Source organism: Pinus tabuliformis, chromosome 6 (genome assembly GCF_031772625.1).
Source record: "Pinus tabuliformis cultivar Carrire ecotype Pingquan chromosome 6, CPIR1, whole genome shotgun sequence".
Lineage (NCBI taxonomy): Eukaryota > Viridiplantae > Streptophyta > Pinopsida > Pinales > Pinaceae > Pinus > Pinus tabuliformis.
In genome coordinates, this window is record NC_142292.1 from 72,431,491 (window position 1) to 72,457,777 (window position 26,287).

Genomic DNA, 26,287 nt, shown 5'->3' on the forward strand with positions numbered 1-26,287 from the left:
GCGACCGAATCTTGAACCGTAGAAGACCCGGTGATTCATTGCCTGCTGACCGAGAGTCTATGCTCATTCAGGAGAATGCCCACTTGGAGAGGCTGTTGGCTAAGGCCAACCAAGAGAAAAAGCTGCTGAGAAACATGAAGAATCACTATTGGGCAAGGATGCATGTATGCAAGGCCAAAATGAAAATGTTCCAAAGGAGGTTGTCCGAGGCTCTTAGGCGGAGGAAGAAGACCAATCCACTCCGTATCTTGGCTGAGGCATCCCTCAAAGATCATGGCACTCACTAGCTCAGCCACAGCACAAATCCCAAAAAAATTTGAGAATTTTGGGTAATTTTGGCATTTTTTGGAAATTTACAGGTTTTGGCTCCTCAACGGGTCTCACCCCCGGTGAGACCCTTTGTCATGGCAGCTCCTTTTTGCAAAAACTCAGCATTTTTAGATTTTTCATGCAAAATTACATATGCCCATGGATGGACTTGAGTTTTTATGGAGTTTTGGGCCTCCAAAAGGTCAAAATACATGCAAAATTTGACTTTCTGCCCCTTTTTTGAGTTGCAGAAACCAGTCTTGGGAGAATTAAGTTTTGACAGGGCAAATGACCTCCAAATCCAAAAATTCCAGTTGGGTTGGAAAGTAGACTCACAGACCTTTCCAACGAGCTATCCTGCACCCAATTCTGACACCTGCAAGTGCCTCAAACAAAGCTCCAAAGGGGCGCGACCCGTTGAGCAGACTTTGCCAGATTTCACTATACAGCTCGGAAAAGCACAGTTTGACTTGGTTTGACTTTTTGGGGTTGAAGATGATTATCTTTGATGTAATTTTGGTAACTCTAAGACACTTTTACTCTTGTTTAACACTTCTAGAAGATTCATTCATGTAAAGGGTAAAAATTGATTGTATGAACTGGTTTCCAAGTTTATAGAGGCAAGTTGTTTTGACTGCCTATTTTCTAGTGTCTAGTTTAGAAGTTGTTGAAACAGCTCCTAGGATAGTGAGCTCGACCCATGGAGGCGAGGAAAGAGGTTAGATCATCTATATTATGTACTTTCTTGCTCATTTTCATGTTGGACGCTTGAGGGAGAAGCTATCATTGTATATTTTCACTGTATCTCTGCAATTTTTGGTTAAGGAAGACCAGGGTTTTGCAGTCATCTTTGGGATTCTTGTGGACTCATGTGTTGATGGTGTGTTTTCTCAATGTTCTTGTAAGCTTTGTTATGTGATTCATTTCCTTTCTTTACTGCTGCACATTAAACAAATGAAGTGTTACAGTATGAATTCATGCTAGCCATGCTCTGCTTTTAAATTTGTTTAATTTCAATGTTTTCTTCTGTCTAAAGAGAATTCAAAGTGATTGTTTGCTCTCTTTAGCTCCTCATCTTTCATTCCTGACCATTCATTTCAGTTAAAGACATCAACGTTGTCTCCTACCTCGCCCCAAGGAACCCCCTGCAGAAACTGTGTCCAATCCCCGCACCCAAAATTGCAATTCCTCAATTTGCCACCAAAAACCCAAAAAACCCCAAATCAACCTTTTGATCAGTTTACTAGCCTAATATCAGTGTTACCTTATTGGTCATCTCATCTATTGAAGATTTTACGAGATAGACCGGAGAGAGCCTTCTCCTGCCCCGTAGGGCTAGCTACGAGGCTAAATGGTTTGATGTTGCCTTGAGGTTTACCTTTCTCAGCCTGAGGTGAAATTTCAAGCGCTAACACGAGGGACCACATGGTTGGCTCAGGTGGCAGAGATAATGGCACATCGAGCTATTCAGTGGCTGCAAGGCGCTGCTAGTTGTTGGCTAAGGACCATCTAGGAGAAAAAAAATTATCCTATATACACTACCCATAGGTGGTGGGTAGTAGGTCCCAATGGACAAATGTGGACCCGAATGGGAAATGTGTGGAAAGGGATTATAATGAGCATAGGGGAGTAATAATATTGGTGTCGGGAAGCAGGACCACGCGACCAAAATTGGGGTTTCCCATGTAGTGCCACCCCTAAAGCTAGTAGCCAACAAAGGAGATCCCACGAGACTAGGATACAAGACTAACGACCAAGTTGGACAAGAGGACAAGAGTACAAACCAAGCCCATTCTTTCCATTGAATCCCCCTACTAATCCATGTCCAAAAGTGTCCATGATAAGCAAGAAAAAGTACCCAATTAGATAATGAAAATCCATACCTTCGGGGTTGGAAGGCCCACCTTCAAACATACGATCATGACAGATGGGCGAGAACACATAATAGCTGGCTCAGGTGGCAGAGAATGGTGGCACATTGAGCTATCTAGTGGTTGAAAGGGGTTGTTGGCTACTGGTTGAAGACATATCTAGGAGAAAATTTCTCCTATGGGTGTCACCCACTAGTAGTGGGTAACAGTACCATCACAGACAACCTTAATATCTCTGATATTTATTTCTTTGGGTGGCCTGTCTATCGGAGTTGTGCTAACTCCCTAAAGTAGATTTCTGGATCTTTCCTATCAAATCTTTCAATAAGCCTTCCTGTGAATTCAATGTATGATGTAATGCATGCATTCCCCAACATAATAAAGTTGTGGTACAACCATTCTTGGGCATCCCTGTATAAGTGTAATGTGGCAAACTTAATAGCATTTGCTTCTATCATATGGTTGAGTTGAAGATAAGCATCTAATTTCTGCACCCAGGTCCTAGCAAAGCATTTAGAGGATCCATCAAAACTAGGGACAGTCATCTTTCCCACAGCTCGTTGTAGATCCTAAGTTTGATTGCGGTTCTTTAAGACCCTGTTGGCTTGTGCCTATCCCTCCAATTGCAAAATTTAGTAAGGGTGACACTTATATCCTAGGGTTTAATGCTTGATATGCCTTTATATCCCCTACAAATGCTTCAGCTTCTGCTGCCACAGTATCTCGTTCCTATATTGCTTCCTCCATAAATTGGGACATGGTGGGTCTGTGCAAATGGGGGTAACTTTGTGTGTTGGTGCGAGCATAAGTCTGGCTTCCATCGCCTGAAGATGAACCTCCATAATGTCTTGCTAACTTTGATTCCTCAAGGAAGCTCTAGCCGACTGCTCAATTACATCAAATGTTGTCTTTTACTGCCTCTCAAGCTAGTCAAATGATGCTTTCTGCTATTTCGCCATCTCCTTAATAGCAGTTTCCATTTAATTTATATCTTCCCTATCTCCCATGGTTTCTTCCTCTAATCCTGGGTCTATATTCTCCTTCTTGGTGGCATCACTTATGTCCACAACTGGTCAAGATCATGCTCTGATACCACTATAATGTTCCCAAGTTACAATGTGCAAATTTTTCTTCACAAAATTCAAATTTTCTCTTTGACCACTTTTTACAAAAAGTTGTTGTGCAATACTTTCATCAAACACCTAGAAACAATCTTCAACAAACAGTTAAAGGAACCATGATTTCTTCAAACATTCATAGACATATAAGAGAATTAACAATAATAGATGGCTGAAGCAAAAATAAGATTTTATAGAGACTGATCTTTTAGGAGTTTACAAGTAGAACTTTATTGTAGAACTTGGGACTCGCTTCAACTAAGTTCTGACCCTCGGATTTCTGGGGCGGAAATGGAGGTTCGAGCAAGCGGCAAAACCCTAGGTAGTCAGATTCATGGCAAATGGGAAGGTTACCCAGGTTTACCATGGTGCGGATAGGGGGGTTTTTTACCCTTACACCTAGCGATAAAACCGTTAGCAGGGCGGTTTATGGAAGTAACTGTTGAGGGGTCAAAACTTTCAGGTTTTTAACTGAGGCAGTTTTTGGCAACTATTGAACCTACAGGACATCAAGGTCAACTGCTTGGGCATCGAACAGTGGAGGAAGTCGGATATTTGAGTTGGGGCCAGCGTTTGTTGGGGGGTGATGAGCACAGTTGCTTAGGGACAACAAAATGGTGCGCATAAAATGCCATTTGCATGGAAGAGGAACTAGTGGACTATTCATCCAATTCCATGGAGCCCTCCCAGATATGGATAGAAGAGCCACATCATCCGCAAACGGGGGTGTCACGGGATGCGCACCCTTCACCGGAGGTCCAGGTTATAACTTACAGCTCAGAGTTGGAGGAGATGGAAGCTACCCTAAACGGCTTAGGGTTTAATCAATCGAACTCGTCGGTAAATGAGGGTTTACTCAATTGACGAGAGGAACAAGCTTAGGCGTTTTTGAATATCCCTTCGCCAACTAACTTACAGTATTGGGCACATGAACAACAGGGTTTTGAGACGAATATATAGGGGGTATCATTCATGACGGTAAGAGGCACGAGCATTTCAGGAAATGACACTTATGGTGTGATAAATCCGACGTATGGTGTACTTGGCTCATCCAGAGCTGATCCCCAAGGATCGAGACCATCCCCTGCAGCTCACACTTCCAGATGTTTTAATGGGATCACCCACCAAGAACTAGGGTCTGAGGAAAATAGGGCTTTGGATTCAGATGATAATCAGTAGGTGGAGGACGAGCAATAGCATATAGTTCAAACACAGAGGTCAGGGGGGAACAAAAAATCAAAGTGTTCCAAGGTACACAAACGGGGACGATTATTGGTATTCGATGAGGGAATCAACATGGCTCAAGCCGCACTTACGGAAAGCACTGCGCTAGTGGGAAGAGTTTGGGGCCAAAACTATAGCCCTACGTGATTAAAGAGGTGGACTATGGAAATTTGGGGCCATTTAATGGACCAGATGCCTGCGGTTTTAACCATGACTCGGGGATGGTTCGCACTCATTTTCCCGCAGCTGGAACAAGCCAGTTGGGTCCTGTCAAGATATTGGCATATAGAAATGACACCAGTGCTCCTCAAGAGATGGTCACCACTTTTCGACCCTGAGAAGGAAAAATTGGGGGTGGGGCCGATTTGGGTTAGACTCCCAGGGCTGCCATTACAATTCTGGTCCGAGGAAATATTTAGATGCATAGGGGATGATCTTGGAATCTACCTTGATCACGACAGATCCTATATTGAATATGGATGTCTTGCCATAGCCAGATATTGGTACACCTGGACACGAGAGAAGGACTGGTGGAGAGTTACCGGCTCCAACTTGGGGATATTATTCGATGGTAGATACTGGATTATGAGGGGATTCCATTTCGATGCAGGAGGTGTCATGAGGTGGGACACCTGTATAAAGATTGCCCGCTTATCACCAGTTTTCATCCTGAGCCCCCGAAAAGATTTGTCTCTGCGAGTACCCAGACTAATTCGGAGGTTGAATCAACTCCTGCACCGAACATCACTTAGGAACCCCGAATGAGGCGAAGGGTGGATGGGGAGGCAACTCAACAAGCGAGCACCGAGACTCTTGATGGTTGGGTCACTCGCTCATGTTCAAGGGGTCCTGATTTATTTTCAGGTACTCTTAATTCCTCTCTCCCCTCTTCTCATAATTTTATGAATTCTAGAATTGCATTGTTACCATCAGCTGCTTTGGGAATGGGTATAGATGCATGTAAAATGAGTTCAATTAACTGTCATGTTGTATCGGCTGCAGAAATTTACAAGGTAAGTTCCTCAGACAGAACACCAAAGGACACCGCTCACAAACAAATCACAGATCAATACACCAATATTCTTGACGTAGTTAAAACCCTCAAAGAGGGAAACAATCCATGACCTGAGCCAACGCGGCCACTTCAGTAAATTTATTAATAAAAGAAATAAATTTTACATAAGTTTCTCTCATGAACAGTTACCCTACAAATGACCCTCCATGCTCTTTAAATAGAGATCGTAGACCAATCGGGTGTTAAGGCACGGATCAAGTGTCAGTAATACTGAGGAGAAAATGAACTGTCGGATCACTTCATGTCTAGAACATATCGTGACCGTCGGATTGTAAGTTACAAATGTACATAGTAAAGAAACATACTTTACCTAACTCTACACTAGATCAAGTTATATTTAACTATTTCCTATGTGTCAGAATATCCTAACATCGTTGCTCCCCTCTGCACTGGACTTTGTACCGACTATTATCATGGACCCTCTCTCTATTCCCACTAGGGAGGACTCTACCTCCAGTGGCTCCCATAGATACAACCTACAATCTCAGCCCCATCCCCGAACCCTCACCTTCGGATTGGGTGAGGACCCTATACCCACTAGAGCTCAAAAATTGCCAAGAGGTAGACAATCAAATATGTCAAAAGCCATCTTGAGAGTAGGCATAGAGGTGGCCACAGGTATCCAAATTCATATTGACCGGGTTCTTAGAGCAAAAGGAAACCCTAATCGGGTTATCCCATGAAGTGCCTATCCTTCAACTACAGGGGTTTGGCCAGCCCGGACAAGAAACTGGCACTCAAGAGACTATTAGGATCAGATAGGATTGATGTAATATTACTGCAAGAGACTTTGGGAGATGGGGAATTCATCAACAAGATCCTATTCAACATACTTCTGGACTAGATTTTCCATACTTTGGATGTAAAAGGGCAATCCGGGGGATGTGCATTGGGATTCAATAAAAAGACTATCAATATTGACAATATATGGGGTGGTGAAGGTTACTTGGGGGCTGATTTCACAGCCACTGAATTAGATACACCCCTCAGATTGATAAATATATATGGTCCCTGCCATAATAGGGAGGCTTATTGGGACAAGCTGATGAATTCATCTTTCATGCAGCATGACAACTTAATCATAGGAGGAGACCTAAATTTCTCCTTGGGCCAAGCTGAATCTTGGGGAAATAGGGCACAGACTGACCCTTTGACGACTTATTTTGAATATCGGATGGACTCCAATAACCTCATGAACATTGATTCAGACAAGATTTTGCCGACTTGGAGGAATAGGAGAACAAGAGAGGATGCTCTGGCCAAAAGACTGGATCGTTTCATTATAAAAACACCTTTGTTGGCTAAGCTAGACAGAATTCGACAATGGGTGGGATCGGGGGGAATATCTGACCACTCTTTGATTTTTTTGGAAATTATGAACTCCAATCACAAGCCAAACTCCCCATTCAAATTTAACACCACTTGGCTGGCTGAAGCTGAATTTCATAAATTAGTCATGGATTCTTGGACTCACTGTGGTCAAGACATCAACTCTTCCCTGGCTGAAGTGATTGCCTGCAATTTAGCTCGTATCAAACACAAAACCATTAGATGGGCAAAAGAAAAAAGAAAAAGGATGAGGCTACCATTCAGAAAATTGAATCAGACATATCGGAGCTGGAGAACGAGGGTATTGCTAGTTATACATCCAGTGACACTAAGGAACATATGATAAGATTGGAAACAGAAAAGATTTGTCTCCTGAGACAACAAGAGGAGACATGGAGATTGAAGAGCAAAGCAATTTGGCTAAAGGCAGGGGACGAAAACTCAAAGTTCTTTCAACAATGTGCCAGGGGGAGGAAAATAAGTAATACTATTTGGACTCTTAGGGATCAGTCTGGTAGGGAAGCCAACACTTTCAACCAGCTTGCAGATATGGGTATCAGACATTTCTCACAAATGTTCAAAGTGCCCAGGGATGCTACCATTGCTGAGATACTCCGCATTACCGACACTTTACCTAGATTTGTTGAGGCAAAAGATATAGAGAATCTAAATGAGCTGGTGACTTTGGGGGAAATTGAAGTTGTTCTAAAGTGGTTCAAAAGAGATAAAAGCCTAAGACCTGATGGATGGCCTATGGAATTCTACCTCACCTTCTTTGAACATATTGGGGCAGATCTCCTTTTGGCTATTGAGGATTGTAGACTTTCTGGACAGATGCATGAGGGCTTCAACTCGACCTTTATTTCTCTCATTCCCAAAGTTGATCACCCTCAAACCTTTGATGATTATCGTCCTATATCCTTATGCAATTGCATATACAAAATAATATCTAAAATTATTACAATTCGCATTAAGCCTATTTTATCCAAGATGATCTCCAAGGAACAATTTGCTTTCTTAAACCATCGCCAGATTCATGAAGCCATTGGGACAACACAAGAAGGGATCCATTCGATCAAGCTTAAGAATACTAAGAGTATCATTCTAAAGATTGACCTATCAAAAGCCTTTGACAGAGCCAGTTGGACTTATCTCCAGCTTATTCTAACCCACATTGGTTTCCCTCACTCTTTCATAAAATGGATCATGTGTTGTTTTACATCTGCATCATATAGCATTCTCATCAATGGGGTTGCATCTGATTTTTTCCATGTTGAACGTGGTCTGCGAAAGGGATGTCCATTATCACCTTTGTTATTTCTTTTGATCATGGAAGGTCTTAGTAGACTTATATCAAAATCCCATGCAGATGGGTCCATAGGTGGTGTAAAGATGTTTGAAGTTTCCTATCTTTCACATCTATTGTTTGTAGATGATGTACTTATTTTTTTAAATGGTTCTATCCATGATACCACTTGCTTCAAGAATATTCTATCCCTGTTTTGTAAAGCTACAAGTATGGAGCCCAACTTCAACAAATCCACCATCTTGCTGTTGTCATGCTTACAAAATGAGCAAAGACATGCCCTTCATCATTTTCACTTTGTTAGGCAAGAATTGGAGACGAGTCTCAAATACCTTGGATTCAGGCTCAAGCCAAATGGTTATCGTATTGCAAACTGGACATGGCTTATAGCAAAAATTGAAGGGCACATCAATATATGGCAGTAGAGATGGCTTTCCAGAGCGGGTAGGCTCACACTTATAAAATTTGTCCTAGAGGCCATCCCAATATATTGGATGGCCCTTGCTTGGATCCCAAAAGGCATAATCAACAGAATACAACAAATTTGTAGTCGATTCTTATGGCAGGGGAAAAATGTTGGGAGGACCTTTTCCTAGGTTAGATGGGATAGAATTGGAAAACCAAAAAAATGGGACCTGCACTTATTTGCAAAGGCACTCGCTGTGAAGATGGGGTGGCAGATTATCACATCTGATAGTCTTTGGAAAGAGGTGGTTTATTTTAAATACATTCACCCTCTATCAGTTATGGACTGGATTCACAAGCCGACCCAGGGCAATTCTGGTGTATCTATCATCTGGAAGGCTATTACTCAGTCCATCAATGTCATTAAGGAAGGATTGGCTTGGCATATTGGAAATGGTGAGCAGGTGCGACTGGGTATAGATGCATGGTCTAGATGTGGTAATGCACACATTCTACCACTGGAGCTCAGACAGATTCTTGCAACGGACGACATCACTCAACTCTCTCATATTGCAGACATTAGAAACTCATCTTGGATCTCACAGAAATGGTTTAATGCACAGGATCTCGGGATTTCGGGAAGATGGAGCAGGGTGTGGCATCGTTTTATTGGTGGATTGGAAGAATCCCACATTAGAATTACTTTACAAGATGATGAAATCATATGGGCAACTGCACCACATGGTCGATACACCCCTAGGGAAGGATACTCAACATTGATTACTTCACAGGTTCCGGAGGAGGTAATCTGGTGGTGGCGCCCACTATGGAATCTTAAAGCACCTCACAAAACCCGCCTCTTCATGTGGTGTATACTATCAAATATAGTGCCCACGGAGGACAACCTAAAGAGTCGTGCATTACATGGTCCTTCTAGATGTTGTCTGTGCAAAAAGAATGTTGAAGATATTGAACACCTATTCCTTCATTGCCCAGTGGCTTGTCAGGTGTGGACACAGATTACTATTTCCCTCAACATTGTGCTTAGATGGGAGGGATCTCATCTATGTAAAGCCTGGCAAAACTAGTGGAATGTTGCAGAAACACAAAAAATCAGAATCCGCCCTCTGCTAGTCTGTTGGGGTATTTGGTTGACCAAGAATCGCATTATTTTTCAGGATGCACCAACTCTATGGCCAGCCACCTATAACTACATTGCTGTTATTTATCATTTGATCACTGAGGAAACAAAAAACCAACTGGCCCGAGTCATCATTCCTAAAGTTATTGATAAGAATATCTCTTGGGCATATTTCGATGGGTCGGTACAGAACACTAGATGTGGGGTGGGGCGGTTCTACACATTAACGAATCACATTATTTCAAGATTAAATTGGGATTCATGAGAGGCACAAACAATTATGCTGAACTAAATTGTCTCAGATACCTTCTTATTTTCACTCTAGAACAAAACTGCCACAGAATTCAGATCTTTGGGGACTCAAAGCTTGTTATTAATTGGATAAACTCTGCATATCATTGTCACGTGCACACACTCAGGGGTTTACTGGATGAAGTCATATCATTAAAATCACAATTTGATTTTATTGTATGCTCTCATATATACAGGGAAAGGAATTCGGTTGTTGACTTTCTTTCCAAAGAAGTCACGCAGCAGCACAGGGGGCAGTGGTTGATTCAAGAATTTCGAGACCAAGAGTTCTATCAGTTTTTTCACTGGCCATTCATTGAACTGGATGGGTTTATATCTGAATGATCAGCCATGATCATTCATCAGTTTTGCAGTATTTTTGATTTAAATTTCTATGCACTATTTGGACAACGATGGTTTTTATATATGTAAATATTATGTCTTTTATTGTAAATATTGAACTATATGTCACTATACTGGATTGAATGGTTTACTCCATTATCAGTAAATTTTGCATTCTCGCATGTTGATGATACAACATGTAATTTTCTTATTGATTAATGAAAATTACACTTTTTTTCTTGGGGAAAAAATTTTTGGCCCTTAGAGAATTATGAATACAATTCAATAACCATCAATTTGTCCCAAGGAAACTTGATCAAATGATTGAAGCAACTCAACCCCTCAATGTACAACTTGACCTTCCAATTCGACGTACTGGATATACAAAATTAGCTTGCTAATGTTTAGTTGTAAGTCACGCTTTGCTCCAGATAAATTTGGCCCAAGTATGACAGTGAACTCAAGCCTATTGGTGAAGCGATTTGGCCTCCAATAGATAAAGTGTTGTAGCCACAAATTTGATGAAGAATCTAAGAGAAAGTTGTTGAAGCTACACCTTGATATCTTTGCCAATGGTCCAGAAACACAAGATCAAATTCGGACTTTGAATCTCTGTTTACTTCAGCCTTCTGAGGATAGAATCGGCGCCTTCAGAAAATGGTAGCTTAATCTACAATGAAGAAATATATATGGCCTCCAACAATTGGTGAATCTCATCCTCCTTCTGGCACTGATCTTCAAGTGAATTCGATCTACTTCAGATTTAAGGATTCGACCCTCAGACAATAATATTCAGCCCCTATTCGCTCTTATTAGGCTAGGAGGTAATTCCTCAAAGCGAATTGTGTCCTTGCATTAAGATTGATCATAGATATATACATGGAGGGAGAGACTCTTGGGTTTCATCTCCCAGTGTCTCTTCATCTTCTAATTCTCCTTATTTTCTATTTACAATATTTACATGGATTTACCTAATCCCAAAGATTAGGTGTCAACATTCCCCCCCTTAATCTGAAGGGATGTTGGTGAGTCCAAGCATCATTCTGAATCTTTCAAACTTTTCTCTTCCAAGCGCTTTGGTGAAGATGTTTGCAATCTGCTCATTTGTGGAACAACGACGTAGGTGGATTGTCTTGGCCTCAACATGATGTCGAATCAGATGATATTTCGTATTCATGTACTTCGTTCAATCATGGAACTTTGGGTTATTGGCCAACTTTATTGCAGAAGTGTTGTCGATCATGAGAGGAGTCGAATGCACTTGTTTCTCCTGCAAATATTCTAGAATTTTCTTAAGCCACACAATTTCTTTTGTTGCTTTAGTTGTTGCCACATATTCTGCCTCAGTTGTGGAATCTATTGGAACTGATTGTTTGTGTGACCTCCAGGAGACAGCTCTTGATCCAAGACTCATAACATAACCTGAAGTAGATACCCCAATTTCTTTATCTCCATCGAAATTTGAGTCAGAGCATCCAATCAAGCCGAAGTCGCCCACCTATGTATAGTTAAGTCCAAAGTCTTGAGTTCCCTTCAAGTACTTTAGAACTCTTTTTGCAGCAGACTAATGTCCCTCACAAGGCTTTTGCATAAACCTGGAGAGGGTTCCAACAACAAATGAAATGTATGGTCTGGTAGTAGTCAGGTAGTTGAGACTTCCTACGAGTTGTCTATACTTTTTTGCATCCTCAAATTCTTTTCCTTTAGTGGATGTGAGCTTTAAATTTTGTTCCATTAGAGTGGTTAAAGGATTGCACTCAATCATGCCAAACTTGTTCAACAGATCTCCAATGTACTTCTTCTAAGAGAAGAATATAAACTTCAGATGTTGAGTTACTTCAATACCAAGATAGTAGTGAACATAGCCCAAGTTTGTCATTTCAAAACCTTTCCTCAATTCCTTCTTTATGGATGCAATATAGCTCTCATTGTTCCTTGTCATCAAAAGATCATCTACATACACCACAAGATATACAGTTGTTTTTCCAACTTTCTTGACAAACAAAGATCATAATGTTTGAAGTTGAGTTTCAGAAGATGCTCAGTTAACTTCTCGTACCAGGCTCGCGGAGCTTGCTTGAGGCCATACAAGGATTTTACAAGCTTTCATACTTTATGTTCCTGACCCTTCACAACAAATCCTTCTGGTTGGGACATAAAAACATTATTTTTCAGATCTCCATTTAAGAAAGCAATTTTTACATCCATTTGATGGACTTTCCAACCATGATGTGTTGCCAAGGAAAAGAGTGTCTGAATGGTAGCCCAGTTTGTTGTGGGGGCAAAAGTCTCCTCATAATCGCCCCCTTCCTTCTATGCAAAACCTTTTTCCACAAGCCTGGCTTTGTGCTTTTCAAGTGAGCCATCAGCTTTATACTTGTTCTTGTAGACCCACTTGTAGCCTATTGGTTTGGTTCCCAATGGAGGATCAACCAACTTCCAGGTGCCATTCTTTATCAAGGCATCATATTTTTTTTGCATCTCTCCTTTCCATTCATCATGAGAAGTAGCTTCTTTGAAGGAAGTTGGTTCAAAATCTGTAGACAAATTCAGTTCACAATCATAAGAAATATCCATATCAACAGGTGAATCATAAGCATCTACATCACCTCCATTTTTTTTGGTTGAACTTCTTGTTCCTGTCTTTCCAACCTCATGAGGAGGAACACTTTCAAGTGCCTTTGTCAGCCATTTAGGAGGACCTTTTCGAGATGGCCCAGGCTACTTAGTTCACTGAGTTGGGGCTGAATCAAGATTTAGTCTCCCAATTCTGTCAATCACATCACTCAAAGTGTCATCAGTGGCTGGAGCTTCATGTGGGGGAGAGAGTGCTTTAGAAGAAGATTCCACAGATTGATCCAATACAAGAGTCCCCCCTTCAAGATGTGGAATCTCATTATCAAACTCTTGAAAATATTTTACATTGTCAATCTTGGAAGATTCAAGAAATATCACATCTCTAGATATTATAAACTTCTTGTTCATTTCATCATAGAAACGGTATGCTTTGGAGGTATTTGAAAAGGATACACTTGCGACTCCTTGCACCGAGTTTGTTTCTCTGTTCCTTAGGTATCAAGGCATAACAGGTGGAACCAAAAACCCTGAGATGCGTTACCGAAGGAATGTGGCCATACTAGATTTCATAGGAAGTATTTTTTTTATAGCATTAGATGGACACCTATTCTATATACACAACACATAGAATTGCATCAGCCCAAAACATCAATTTAAAATTCTTGAAAAACATCATGGAACGTACCATATTTAAGATTGTCTTGTTCATTCTTTTAGCTACTCTGTTTTGTTGGGGATTATAAGGCACAGTTGTTTGATGTTTGATCCCATGTTGGCGAATACGTTTTCAAATTCATTTGAAGTGTATTCTTTTCTATTATTAATGCGAATAGAGCCAATATGAGATTGTGCATCATTTTCAATCCATGCATGAAAGTTCTCGAACGTTTGAAAAGCATCAGATTTGTTCTTCAATAAATAAACCCAACACATTCTAGTGTAGTATCAATAAATGTCATCATATATTTATTACCATTTGCAGAAGGAACAGGCATTGGGCCACATAAATCTGAATGAATGAGTTCAAGTTTTCTATGTGCTCGTGAATGAGAATCATCAAAAGACTGTTTGTTGTGCTTTCCTAGAATACAAGAATCACATTACTTAAGTTTACTAGGAATTGTAGGCAAACTAGTAACACCATTTTTCTTCAACAAACGAAAGTTGTCATAGTTCAAGTGTCCAAATATAGCATGCCATAAAAGACTTGATGGAAATGTACCTTCGTCATAGTGAGAATTGTGTGAGAAGTTTTGTGCACAAGCAAAGGTTCCTTGCAACTTCAGAAGTCTTTCTTCTTCTATCCCCGTCATTACAAGTGACTGATTTGGTGCTTTTCTGACCTCAACTTTGCCATCAAACATTTGAATGGAGTGTCCTTGCTGGCGGATGTGGACCAAAGATAGCAAGTTTCTCCTCAGCTCCGCGAGGTATAGAACGTCATGTAAAAGAAAGTCTGGAAGACCAGGTAGTTTGAGCCTGATGGTGCCAAGCCCTAATGGCTTGAGTTTTGACTTGTCTGCAAAATATACTGCTCCATTAACATTGTCAGTGAATTCTTCAAAAAAATCTCTCCTAAAATTCATGTGGCAAGTTGCTCCTGAATCAAACAACCAATCATCTTTCCATGAAGCAAGTGAAGCATTAAACAAGTCTTTAGTTATTCCATTATTACAATGTGCCACAACATAGTGAGAGGATTTGGGTGCTTTACCTTTCCCTTTGTCATTGGTTTTACCTTTCGCTTCATTTCTTTCCTGCTCAATTCTGTTTGAAGGCAACTTACATGTGGATGCATCATGTCCATCTCTATTGCATCATATGCAATGAAGATCAAACTTTTCTCCTTGGAACTGTCTACCCCCCTTGCCTCTAAAATTATTTCTTCCTCTTCCTCTGCAGCCACCTCTTCCTCTAGAAGAATCTTGTGCATGATTCTTCTCCTTTTGTGCAAGGCATACAGCGTCTTCAATAGACTAAGGAGTTGTCTTCTTCCCAAAAGTCTTCTCTCTCTCAGCAAACTTCTTTGCAAGGGAGTCAAAGGGAATCTCCTTAAGGTTTCCACTTGCTTGCAATGACTCAAGATAATGTGAATAAGTGGGATATAGTGCCTTGACATAAGCTATAAGAAGAATATCTATCTCAACACCAGTGGCTTTTATATCATTATTGATCTTACTTTTGATGCTAAGGCAAGAGGGTCATCATTTTTCAATTCAAGACTGAACAATTTAATCATCAATTGAACAACTTCAATTTCAGAGTGTGAGTCATACAATTCCTTCAACTTCTTTAAGGCTTCAAAAGCATTTGAAAATGGAGAAATATGGTGACTCGCCTCTTCATTTACTGACGCTGCAATCAAGGCATAGACCTTGTTGTTCTTGTTTTCCCAAATGGTAAGTTCCTTATCTCAAGTGTGCTTTGTAGGTGCATTGTCTTCTTCTCCTTCACAAATCCCTTTCCACAACTCATTGAAAATGAGGGTGTGTTTTATCTTCTGAGACCACTCAGGATAGTTCTCCTTTCCAGTGAGAACCACTCCCATAATAGAAATTAGTGAATGCATCATAAAAAACTGATTTGGCCTCAAAAAAATATAGTGGTTGCGCAAAAAAAATTGATGTATTTGTAATAAAATTCAGTGGCTATGTCTCCAAAACATCATCATCTATATTATCCATATACAACACAACCCTTTTAAAACTCAACACATAAAGGAGCATATGGTCTTCAAAGGTCATGTATTATATGTCCACTATCCAACATATAATAATGCACATCCACACTATATGCCAACCAATACATTCACCATGCAACAAATTCACACCTTTGTCATTCAATCTATCGACCAGTCAAAGAGAAGAGTTCGAAGCAATCAGTCAACATACCATTCAGTTTAAAGAGAAGATTTATCGACTAGTCTTTACAAATATGGCATCTCAGTCCTCCACGCAACGCAGACCTCCAGGAACAGCGCTTGCACTAGCATTGTAAATCCATAAATTGATATTCCTACTCACAGCAAAACATTTCACGAATGGAGGCAACAAACAGTCATTCAAGACACAAATTGCCAGCAAAACTGTGGATTTTAGCCGACGTTGGTTCGAATCGCAAACTCAATAGATTGGATAGCAAAAGAAAATTAGATTTACCGAGCTTCAGAATTATATGTTTTGATTTGATATTTTAATCATCAAACAAGTGAAATACCATGTCATCGTTGCTGCATTACAGGCACTCGTTTGTGGACTTCTCCGATTCTGACGAGGAGGTGAGCAAAGACAAGAAGGAGAGTGGAGTTAGAGAGTGTGGGAGGCTGCGTGCTTCAATATACTTTAATGGGTGCTACTATGGGAGGTTGCATGCAGTGTTCCTCGTACATAGACTTGTTACTATAGTTGTTGCAAAGCTATTCAATATAGTGGAGCCTGATGTCACACTTTTCTGCAAGAAATATTATCAGCGATTGCGTCTCATCTATTGCATGGTTCAAGGCTGAAGGAAGGAGAGGCATGGTAAGCGGAGAGTGGAGAGATTTTGAACTACATAGGTGTTAGTTTTGAAAATATGCAGAACAGGGGCAGGGTGGAGTTACAAGCGCAGAAAGGAAGCCAAAAAGGGGCTAGCTCTGGTACCATGTTAGGCCAGGAGGTAACTCCTCAAAGCGAATTGTGTCTTTGCATTAAGATTGATCATAGATATATACATGGGGAGAGAGACTCCTGGGTTTCATCTCCCATTGTCTCTTCATCTTCTGATTCTCCTTATTTTCTATTTACAATATTTACATGGATTTACCTAATCCCAAAGATTAGGTGTCAACAGCTCCTCTGGAAAAGATGCCAAATCTTGGCCTATTAAGATCAACACTCCTACTGATGTGAAGATTCTGGAACATGGGTTATCTTGCCAAAAATTTGTAGATGCCTTTTGACTATTCACTTGACCCATTTGACCAACTCTTGACCCCCAAAATCCTCTCTAAAGCCCACGCATGACATAAATATAGGACGGTCCCTTTGATTGAGCATATCTTCCCCCTGGATCATTGTTCCTAAGAAATTTTGTTGAACAATATGAGCTCTTTGATCAATAACCTCCTAGGAACCTATGCATTGGAATCCATAAATTGCCTTGGGAACCACAAACTGTTGGAAAATGTGAGACTGCCATGTTGAAGAACTGTGACAAAATGAAGACAGCAAGGCTAAGGAATGCCTACATACTCAATGAGACAACCATGTGGGGAACAAATAGGTGCACTGAGATTAAAGGGAAAATGACAGGAAAAGTACAATAAATGATCACCTTTACAAGGCTAGACACTTAGTGTTCCCATAAATCATGAGTCCTAGTAGGTCCACGACCATAATACCTAAATGCCACCCTAGGACATAAGAATTCCCATCAATATATGGAGTTACCAACCACTAAGGGTATGTTAGCATTTCCATAAAACCAAACACCATGAAGATGAAGCTAAAAGGACCGGCCATGGCCGTCCACCATCAGGGATCTAGGATACACTGTCGCATAATAATCATCCCGTAGGGCTTGACAGGGCTTTAGACTTGCATTCCTTGGGCCTACAATGGTGCTGGCAAAAAACAAAAATTTGTGCATATGTACCCCTGTTGAAAGAGGGGTAACAGAACCACAGAATGGAAGTTGTTAGGACCAGAGTTGCGGGGGAGCTCCCCCCCCGTCGAACCCGCTCCCAATCCGCACTCCGAGCGAGAGCGGCTCGGGAGAGTGTGGGGAGCGTGCTCCCGATAAAAAAATTCTGCTCCTTGCCAAAATCGGGATCGATCTCGGGAGCGTTGCTCCCATCGCTCTCGGAGCGAAAGTTAAAGCCCGGGAGCGATCGCTCCCGCTTGCTCCCGAGCTTTTAATTTTCGCTCTGGGAGTGATGCGCGCGACGCCAGGAGTGAAAAGCACGCAAAAAATTCCGTGGACGCCAAAAAAAATTTAATTTAAAAAATAATTGTTTTAAAAGGGCTTGGGGGGCATTTTTAAAATCATTGTGACTTGAATGAGTTGAGGAGAGCCAAGGAGATTGTGCAAAGGAGCGAGAAGAAGCGAGGAGCGAGCGCCGAGGAGCAAGGAGCAAGCCTGCAAGGAGATAAGTAATTTAGTAGTTTAAACTTTAGTTACTTAGTAATTTAGTAATTTAGTTTAGTTTAGTTAGTAATTTAGTAAATATATAACTTATTTAGTAAATAAATCATGAATCTAAATAAATTAAATTAATTAATCTAAATAAATTAAATTAATTTTCTCATTCCTATTCCCATTCCCATTCCCATTAAATTTTCCAGATTCAAAAGCCCACAAATATCAAACATCATGGACCTAGTTATATTTCTTGGCATTTTCCTCCTCTAGTTATTATGGTGCTGGAGAATAGGAAACGGAGGGGCCAAAATGAAGAGGGGGATGAAGAAGCTGGAGAAAGTGGATTTGATGAAAACCCCAGTGAGGAGAAGCTGAAGGAGGGTGAACATGACTCTCAAAAACTAAACAAGACCAAACCCCATTGTAGAAATATGTTAACAGGCCTGAAGCAGGGAGAGGGGGTGGAACCACTAAATTTCATTGCCCCCATTGCAACAATAATTACATAGGTTCATACACCCATGCCAGAAAACACATCTGTGGGAAAAGGCCATGGGATGGAGATAAACAAATAGGAATCAAAACTTGTGCAGCTGTGTCAGCAACAGATAGAGCCAAATACATAAGGGAAGAAGAGGAAGCCCAATACAAATCTAAAAAATCAAGGGGTTTCTTTGAACCAAGCTCACAACCACAAGTACAAAGAACTCCTTCAGCATCCTCCCAAGGCAGTGGATATGGAGGCACAGGGTCACCATCTTTAAGGCGTAGAACCATATCAGATTTCCTTGATGAGGGGTGTAGGAATGATGTGGATTCAAATGTTTACAGGTTTCTCTATGCATGTGGGATACCATTCAATGTTCTTCGCTCACCTTATTGGCACGAAATGGTTTCTGCCATAAATGATGCCCCTAAAGGATACAAGAGTCTTAGGTATGACAAGGCAAAAACCGTTGGACTTGATCATGAAAAAGAAAAAATATCACATTCTTTGAATAGAATGACAAGTTCTTGGACTGACCATGGGGTGTCCATTATATCTGATGGATGGACAAATGTAAAAGGCAAGCCATTGATAAGTGTTCTTGTTGTGTCTGTTAGTGGTGCCATCTTTCTAAATGCGTATGATTACTCAGACAAGTTCAAGATCGCCATCAACATTGCAGAAGCATTATTTGAAACAATTGACCGTATTGGGCCATACAATGTCATCCAAGTCATCACTGATAATGCTCCTAATTGTAAGGCAGCGGGAGCAATTATTGAGGATAAATACCCCAACATATTTTGGTCTGGGTGTTTGGTTCACACATTGAACCTTTTGATGCATGATGTTGTCAAGAACAAAAATGCACAATACAAATGGACTGGTGATTTGTACAAGAAAGGCAAACAAATGATTAAATTTATTACAAATCATAGCAATACCCATGGCCTTTTCAGCAGTCACTCAAGATTGGAGTTGTTGAAGATTGCGAAGACTAGATTTGATAGCTATTACCTCACCTTCAGGCACGTTTTGAAGGTAAGAGAGTCATTGGCTAGCATGGTATCAAGTCCACACTGGCAGGTATTAAAGGAAAAGGCTACAAATGCAGCTGACAGACGAGGTTTTGAACTGATGGAGGAGGCCGCTCTTGATGGTATGTTTTGGTCAAGTGTGAGTAAAGTATTGGATTTCATCAAGCCCATTTATCACATGATTCGATTTGCAGATACAGATAAACCAGTGATTGGCGAGGTGTATGAGCAGATGGATACCATGTTGGGGCAAATAAAAGATATTGTTCATAACAAAGATCCCGACTTGTACAAATTGATTCACGATTGTGTGTGTACGGTGGAATAAACTTAATCTTCCACTACATTGCTTGGCGTATATCCTTACGCCAAAACACTGCTCTATATCTTAGTTGGGCCAACTTGCACCAGGGGGTGGAATTAGGACCAAACCCCATTTAGATGCAGAGGTAACTAGAGGATATTTGGATGCATTAGAAAAGTTGATACCTGACAGGGAGGAATGTGCAACTGTGCGCCTTGAAATAGGCAGATACTTCAGTGGCACTGGTTTGTTTGGTACCTTCCATGCAATGGAAGATAGAGACAGACTTGATTCTCTCACATGGTGAGAAACATATGGCAGCTAGGGACTTTTGCCAAAATTGGCAAAAAAAGTTCTATCACAGGTTGTAAATACTTCTTTTGCAGAGAGATGTTGGAGCACCTACAGCTTCATACATAATGTGAAAAGAAACAAACTCAATGAAAACCGGGCAGAAAGCTTGGTTTATGTGCACTACCACTTGAGGTTGTTGAGTCATTACTGTGATCGGGCTTATGAGGATCCCACATAAAATTTGGGACAACCACCTAGAGGATGACAATTTGAAGGATGGCACCATACATCTTGAAGAACTGGAAGAGGAACTTATAAGGGATGAAGATGAAGTAGCTGCAGCAGCCATGCCACCTCCACCATCCAGTAGGAATGCTTGAGTTCCGAGTCTTGTTCCTTTGTTGTCGCCACCTCCATCTACACCCTCATGTGGAGGGCATGTGCCTTCTAGTTCTGGTTGTCGGTCTGTGCGGGAGACTCCTAGAAGACCACCACGACCTGCTTATACAGGAGACTCTCGTGGCAAGGGCCACATGTAGATTTACAGTTTACTTGTCTTTTCTAGTTTCTATTAGTTTTCATAACTGTTGAGTCTTGAGTCCTTGACTCTTTCATATCATAATGATATTTTTTGTAAACAATATATGACTGTGACAACGAAAGTTTGAAGTTGGCAATTATAACTCATTGGTAATGATTGTGAATTATGAATATGATGCTTCGTGAAAGACTAAAATTGTTTCATTTCATTTCATTATTCATATTTCATTTTATAACATTTCATTTCACGTTAACAGTTAGAACTTAGAACTTAGAAATATCTAAGATATTATTTCTTGTAATGGTTAAACCTAGCTTACAAGTACAACTTTGGTGATCAATGATGTTATATGTTATATATGAATTTTCAATTTTGAAAGCTTGAAGTTGAAACTTTAAAATTGAATTTGATGAATCATGATTCACAAGACTCAACATGTTGCAGTTGTAATATGTATGTTACTAACTTGTGGACATGGTTGATGAAGATTATAACTTCTAGATGATTGATGTGATATGGTTCAATGATAAATCTATGTTTTTTTTCTGTTTTTTTATGCTTTTTATATCTAATTCATCATTATACATGTTTTTGTTGACATATATGTATCAAAAATTAAAAAATATATATATATATATATATATATATATATATATATAAAAAAATCGCTCCGTGATTTGCTCCCAAACCAGGAGCTTCTAAAAATGTTGCTCCCACTCCCGTTTTCACTCCCGCTCCCAAGTAACATTGGTTAGGACAAATCTATGAGAATAGATACTTGTACCTAGAAAGGTTTTAGTTTTAAAGCATTTCAGCCACTGCATATACATAGATTGGCCATAGAGTGTACATAATGTAAGTTTAAATAGTAGCCTTTTCAATAGAAATAGATTGGGGCATATAGAATATGGTTGAGTCCAAATTTGACCAAAGGTTCAGCTAAGAGCTATTATCCGTCTTTTTTGGTTCCTGCAGCGAGCTAGAAAACTGGCATATAACTACATATAGAAGGGCTAGGAAACAGAGGTATGCCCATAGATAGTCTATTTAAGAGGTCTTCTATCTGAAATCCTTTGCAAAAATTCATCCCAAGTTCGCTAGACTGGAAATAAATTAGGTCACAGTGATCCTAATTTCAAAGCTAGCTAACACTAACAATTTTTTTCAATTTTTTTTTTTTAATTATTGTGAAAAGCTTGAGCTTTCATGTGTTTTTATGTGCCTGATTTGTTTCTTTATAAAACAGGTTGCAAGGTCATTGCACAACTCTTTCAAGAATGCCAACCTTCAGGCGTCGATTTGAGGATGTGGTGAAAGCACTGATTGAAGAAGCAGTTGACATGCAGGACAGCAGCCAATCTAGTCATATTGGCATACATGTCAAGACATAACTTTTGTAAACAATACAACTAAGAATTGTAATTGAAATGTAACACAGCTGTTTGTGCCTCGGAATTAACTGTTGAATCTGAAATGTATCATCAGGGATTTTCAATTTTTCATTGTCGAAATCTTGTCACTGTTAAATGGTTCCCGAAAATAATTAAATTGATTTTCATTTAAATGACTATTTTTTACTTAACTTTTGAGGATGAAACTATCGGGATCGGATTCTATTAGTTTATTATGGTAAAATCTTCAAACTATTTCTTCTGAATCTCTATGCCAAGACGCTGTAGAAAGTTTAATAGGCCTAATGGTATTATGGATGATATGTTCACATGAAATACCGCTTAGCTTATGTAGGGCATTGGGCAATGAAAACCACTTTTATTAACTTATACATGGGATTGGACAATGAAAAGCTATTATTTATTTTTTATAATTATAACTTCAAATAAAGAGGGTTAATAAAACATAACACTAATTTTATAAGAGAATTTTTTGGCTATGCGTTTAGAACCAACATGTGTGGTTCATCATGAGGACTAAATGAATCAATAGGTATGGTTCATCATCAAGACTAGATGGACCAAATGAACAGGCAGATCATGGCAAAGGCTTAAATAGAGAGCAATGTAAAGATACAACAAGTGTGGTTCATCATCAGGGCCAGGTGGACCAGATGAAGAGGCAGATCATGGCAAAGGCTTAAATAGAGAGCAATCTAGAGATATAATTTCAAGTAATGGCTATATTTGAACAATAATATTATTTAAATATTATTGTTCAAATAGCTTTTACTTGAAATTATGTCTCTACATTGCTTTCTATTTAAGCCTTTGCCATGGCTATTATTTAAATATTATTGTTCAAATCTAGCCGTTACTTGAAATTATGTTTCTACATTGCTCTCTATTTAAGTCGTTGTCATGGTTAAGTAGTTGTCATGTTGTCATGGCTCTCTATTTAAGTCGTTGTTATGGTTAAGTAGTTGTCATGGTTCGTCTTTTCATCTGTTCTTGATGATAAACCACACTTGTTGGTTCGAAACGCATTGCCAAAAAATTCTTTTATGTGATTTCTACCGAAAGACTTTGCTTATATTCATTATGGATCACATATACTTGAATACAGAAATAATACCAATCTATCAGAATGTTAAAATCAATATTTTTAAAATTAATATATTGATAATACTTAATTTTAAGTAAATAATTGATAATACAAAAACATAAGGAGCAAAACGCTTATTATTACCATTATATTTTAAAATATATATAAATTTTATCCAAATACATTAAAATGTAGCCAATTTTAATATTTCTAATTTTAATATAATATTTGTGTGCTAATAAATTTGTTATAAATATAATTTTAATATTTTTATCTTAATTATAAATATACATTTAATATAATTTTAATATTTTTATCTTAATTATAAATATACATTTATTTTAAGTAAATAGTTGATAATACAAAACTAGAATGAACAAAAAGTTTATCATTACAATTATATTTTTTTTAATATTTTATCAAATACATTAAAATTAGCCAATTTCAATAATTTTAATTTTAATATAATTTGTTATAAATATAATTATAATATTTTTATATTAATTATAAATATATATTTATTTTAAGTAAATAATGGATAATACAAAAGTAGAATGAGCAAAAAAGCTTATTGTTACAATTATAATTTAAAAAAAAAAAATTATTCCATTCAACTGCATTAAAAATGTAAGAAATTTTAATATTTCTAATTTTAATATAATATCTGTGTTGGTAATAAACTTGTTATAAATATAATTTTAATATTTATAATTTATATAAATTTATCAAATTTTTTTTTAATCATTTCATAATCAAATTATAGTATTAATTCACATCTAAATATAAAAATTTCAAAAACTCTTTTTAAAAAGTTCCAGACGCTAATTCATAAAGCATCTCTTGAAGATATTAAATCTCAAAGTGTATTGTTTGCATAAAATAATCTTTAAAAAAGATAAGCCAATATCTCAATTTTATGAGTGAATCTCCAATATAATTTATTTTACTTTGTAATAATAACAATTTATTATCAATTTCCCCGGATGCGGGTGCTCTAGAGGACAATTAGGGTGATGGGACAGGGGTGCGCCTATGCTGGACAACACCTGCCAGCCCAGCACCACCTAGAAATGGAAGGGACACGGTCATTACAGCCGAAGGGAGGTTCACATGGCCAGGCGCATTGGGACGACGGCATGCACAATCCGGAAATGGTTCAGACCATCACCTTCGCATGCTTCAGATCAGGTTGGGCTTCGGCTCCATTTAATGCAGGAGTAATGGCGGGGGATAGCCGAGGAGAGGTGGTCGTAACAGAATTTATGTATTGCAACTGTCTGGTCTCGAAGCTTCATATGTATCGACTGCCTGGTGAAGGAGGGATATGGGTGTCTGCCGGGATATACTTGGCCGCTGAGCCGCGCCCTCCACCTGCTCCCAATCTGCTCCTCTATCCATTCTCTGATTACCATTTCACCTTCTCTGCTCCTTATCTCATCATGGTGAGACAACATCTGATCAGCCGAAGGGGCGGTACGAGGGGAGGAAGCTCTCGACAGCAGGCTAGGAGGCGAAGCACCTCGAGCTCTCCCTCCTCCACGGCGGAAAATCCTCGCTATCCTAATACCAGAAGCGGACGGGGTCGAGCTCGCCTTCGTTCTGCTCCCTTCCCTCTGCCTCAGCATCCCTCCCCCCACACCACGTTTTTCCACTTCCGCAGCATGCTCAATCAGCCCATTATCACTGCAACCATTGTAATTTCCTTCTCTGAGGAGGTCGCTCAGCCCACCCAGGTGCCCTCCCCCAAGAACGATGCGCTTAAAGGGGAAACTAGTCGGTACCGAGTTTGGAAGAAGGCTAGCAAAGACAAGGAAGCTGCGCAGGGGTACCGCTCAGCCGGAAAGGAAAGGAGTTGGTGGGGGCTCAGCCTGAGGGTTCTGAGCCTCAGCTGGAAACGCCGGCCATGGAGCAGCGCAAGGAGAATGAGGAGGACACGCCGCTGGAGGATGGAAGAGGAGAAGGCGAGCGCTCTCAGCCAGACTACCGCGAAGATTGGAGCTGCCTGGTAGTGGAGGAACCTGCCACGGAGGAGTTCATCAACCAGATCACCATTGCCAGGTGGCATTTCTTTTAACTCTTGGTTCAGCTTCTTTTTTGTCCACGTAGGCACTCTCTGGAGGACGAATTGCAGGTTTAAGGTTGTTTTTTTAGCAATGCCCAGAACATTGTGGCAAATGTTCAATGATGCACTCTTTTTTGTAATATCTGAACTTTCAGACTGGTTTCCCCTCTGTTGGGGCAGTCTTAGAACCAGTTCTTCGGCTAGCTGAGATAGGCTGTTCTTCGGCACAGCCAGCAACACTCTATAAATAGCTTTTTTCCTTTTTTAATAGATTAATCTTACTTAGCAAAAAAAAAAAACAATTTATTATCAATTTAATTTATTTATTTTTATGTTGATTTAATTTTTTATAATTATTAAATTATTTAAAACTTTATTTTATTAATTTATATATGTGAAATATATATATAAAATCTATTTTATGTTAATAATTTATAATTATTTTAATTTATATTATATCTCTCTTAAATATCTCAATTGACCTTAACTTTCTTCTTAATAATACATATATCATTTTAAGTCGTTTTTATTAATGATTTTGAAAGTGCTTTTTAATTCCTATCTTATCTTCTTCTTAAAATAAGTTAATGCACCCCTTTCATATTCTTAGTCATAATTTATGTTTACTTTTAAGAAGTCATTCTCGTTAATTTGATGTTATGAAACCAGCTCACAAAAAGATAGAAAAGATAGATGAACACCTTAGAAATCAACCTCTTCGAGGGGGCAACCTCCTTTACATTACACAAATGAATCATTCTTGGATGATACAAATGACAAGACCTCCTTTCTATATATGGGAGTCTAAGGGATCATAATATAATTAGAGCCGACATAACAATAATAATATAAGGGCACAATAATAACAATAGTGAGCTTCTATGGGGCACAATAATAACAATATGGGGACTACATGGGCACAACAATATAATAAGGGGGTTGTACTAATAACAATAA

General features: G+C 39.3%; 1 protein-coding gene across 2 annotated transcripts in view; it reads left to right on the forward strand.

Annotated features, from left to right (window-relative positions):
* LOC149257302 (putative membrane protein At3g27390) overlaps window positions 1–22,460 on the forward strand; it is a 271,304-nt gene extending 248,844 nt beyond the window's left edge. For both annotated transcript variants that reach the window (XM_089413919.1, XM_089413922.1), the window contains exon 12: window positions 22,019–22,460. In XM_089413919.1, coding sequence (XP_089270045.1) covers window positions 22,019–22,163 — 145 coding nt within the window. In that variant the 3' untranslated portion in view covers window positions 22,164–22,460. The remainder of the gene's footprint in view (window positions 1–22,018) is intronic.
* The last annotated feature ends 3,827 nt before the right edge of the window (window positions 22,461–26,287 follow it).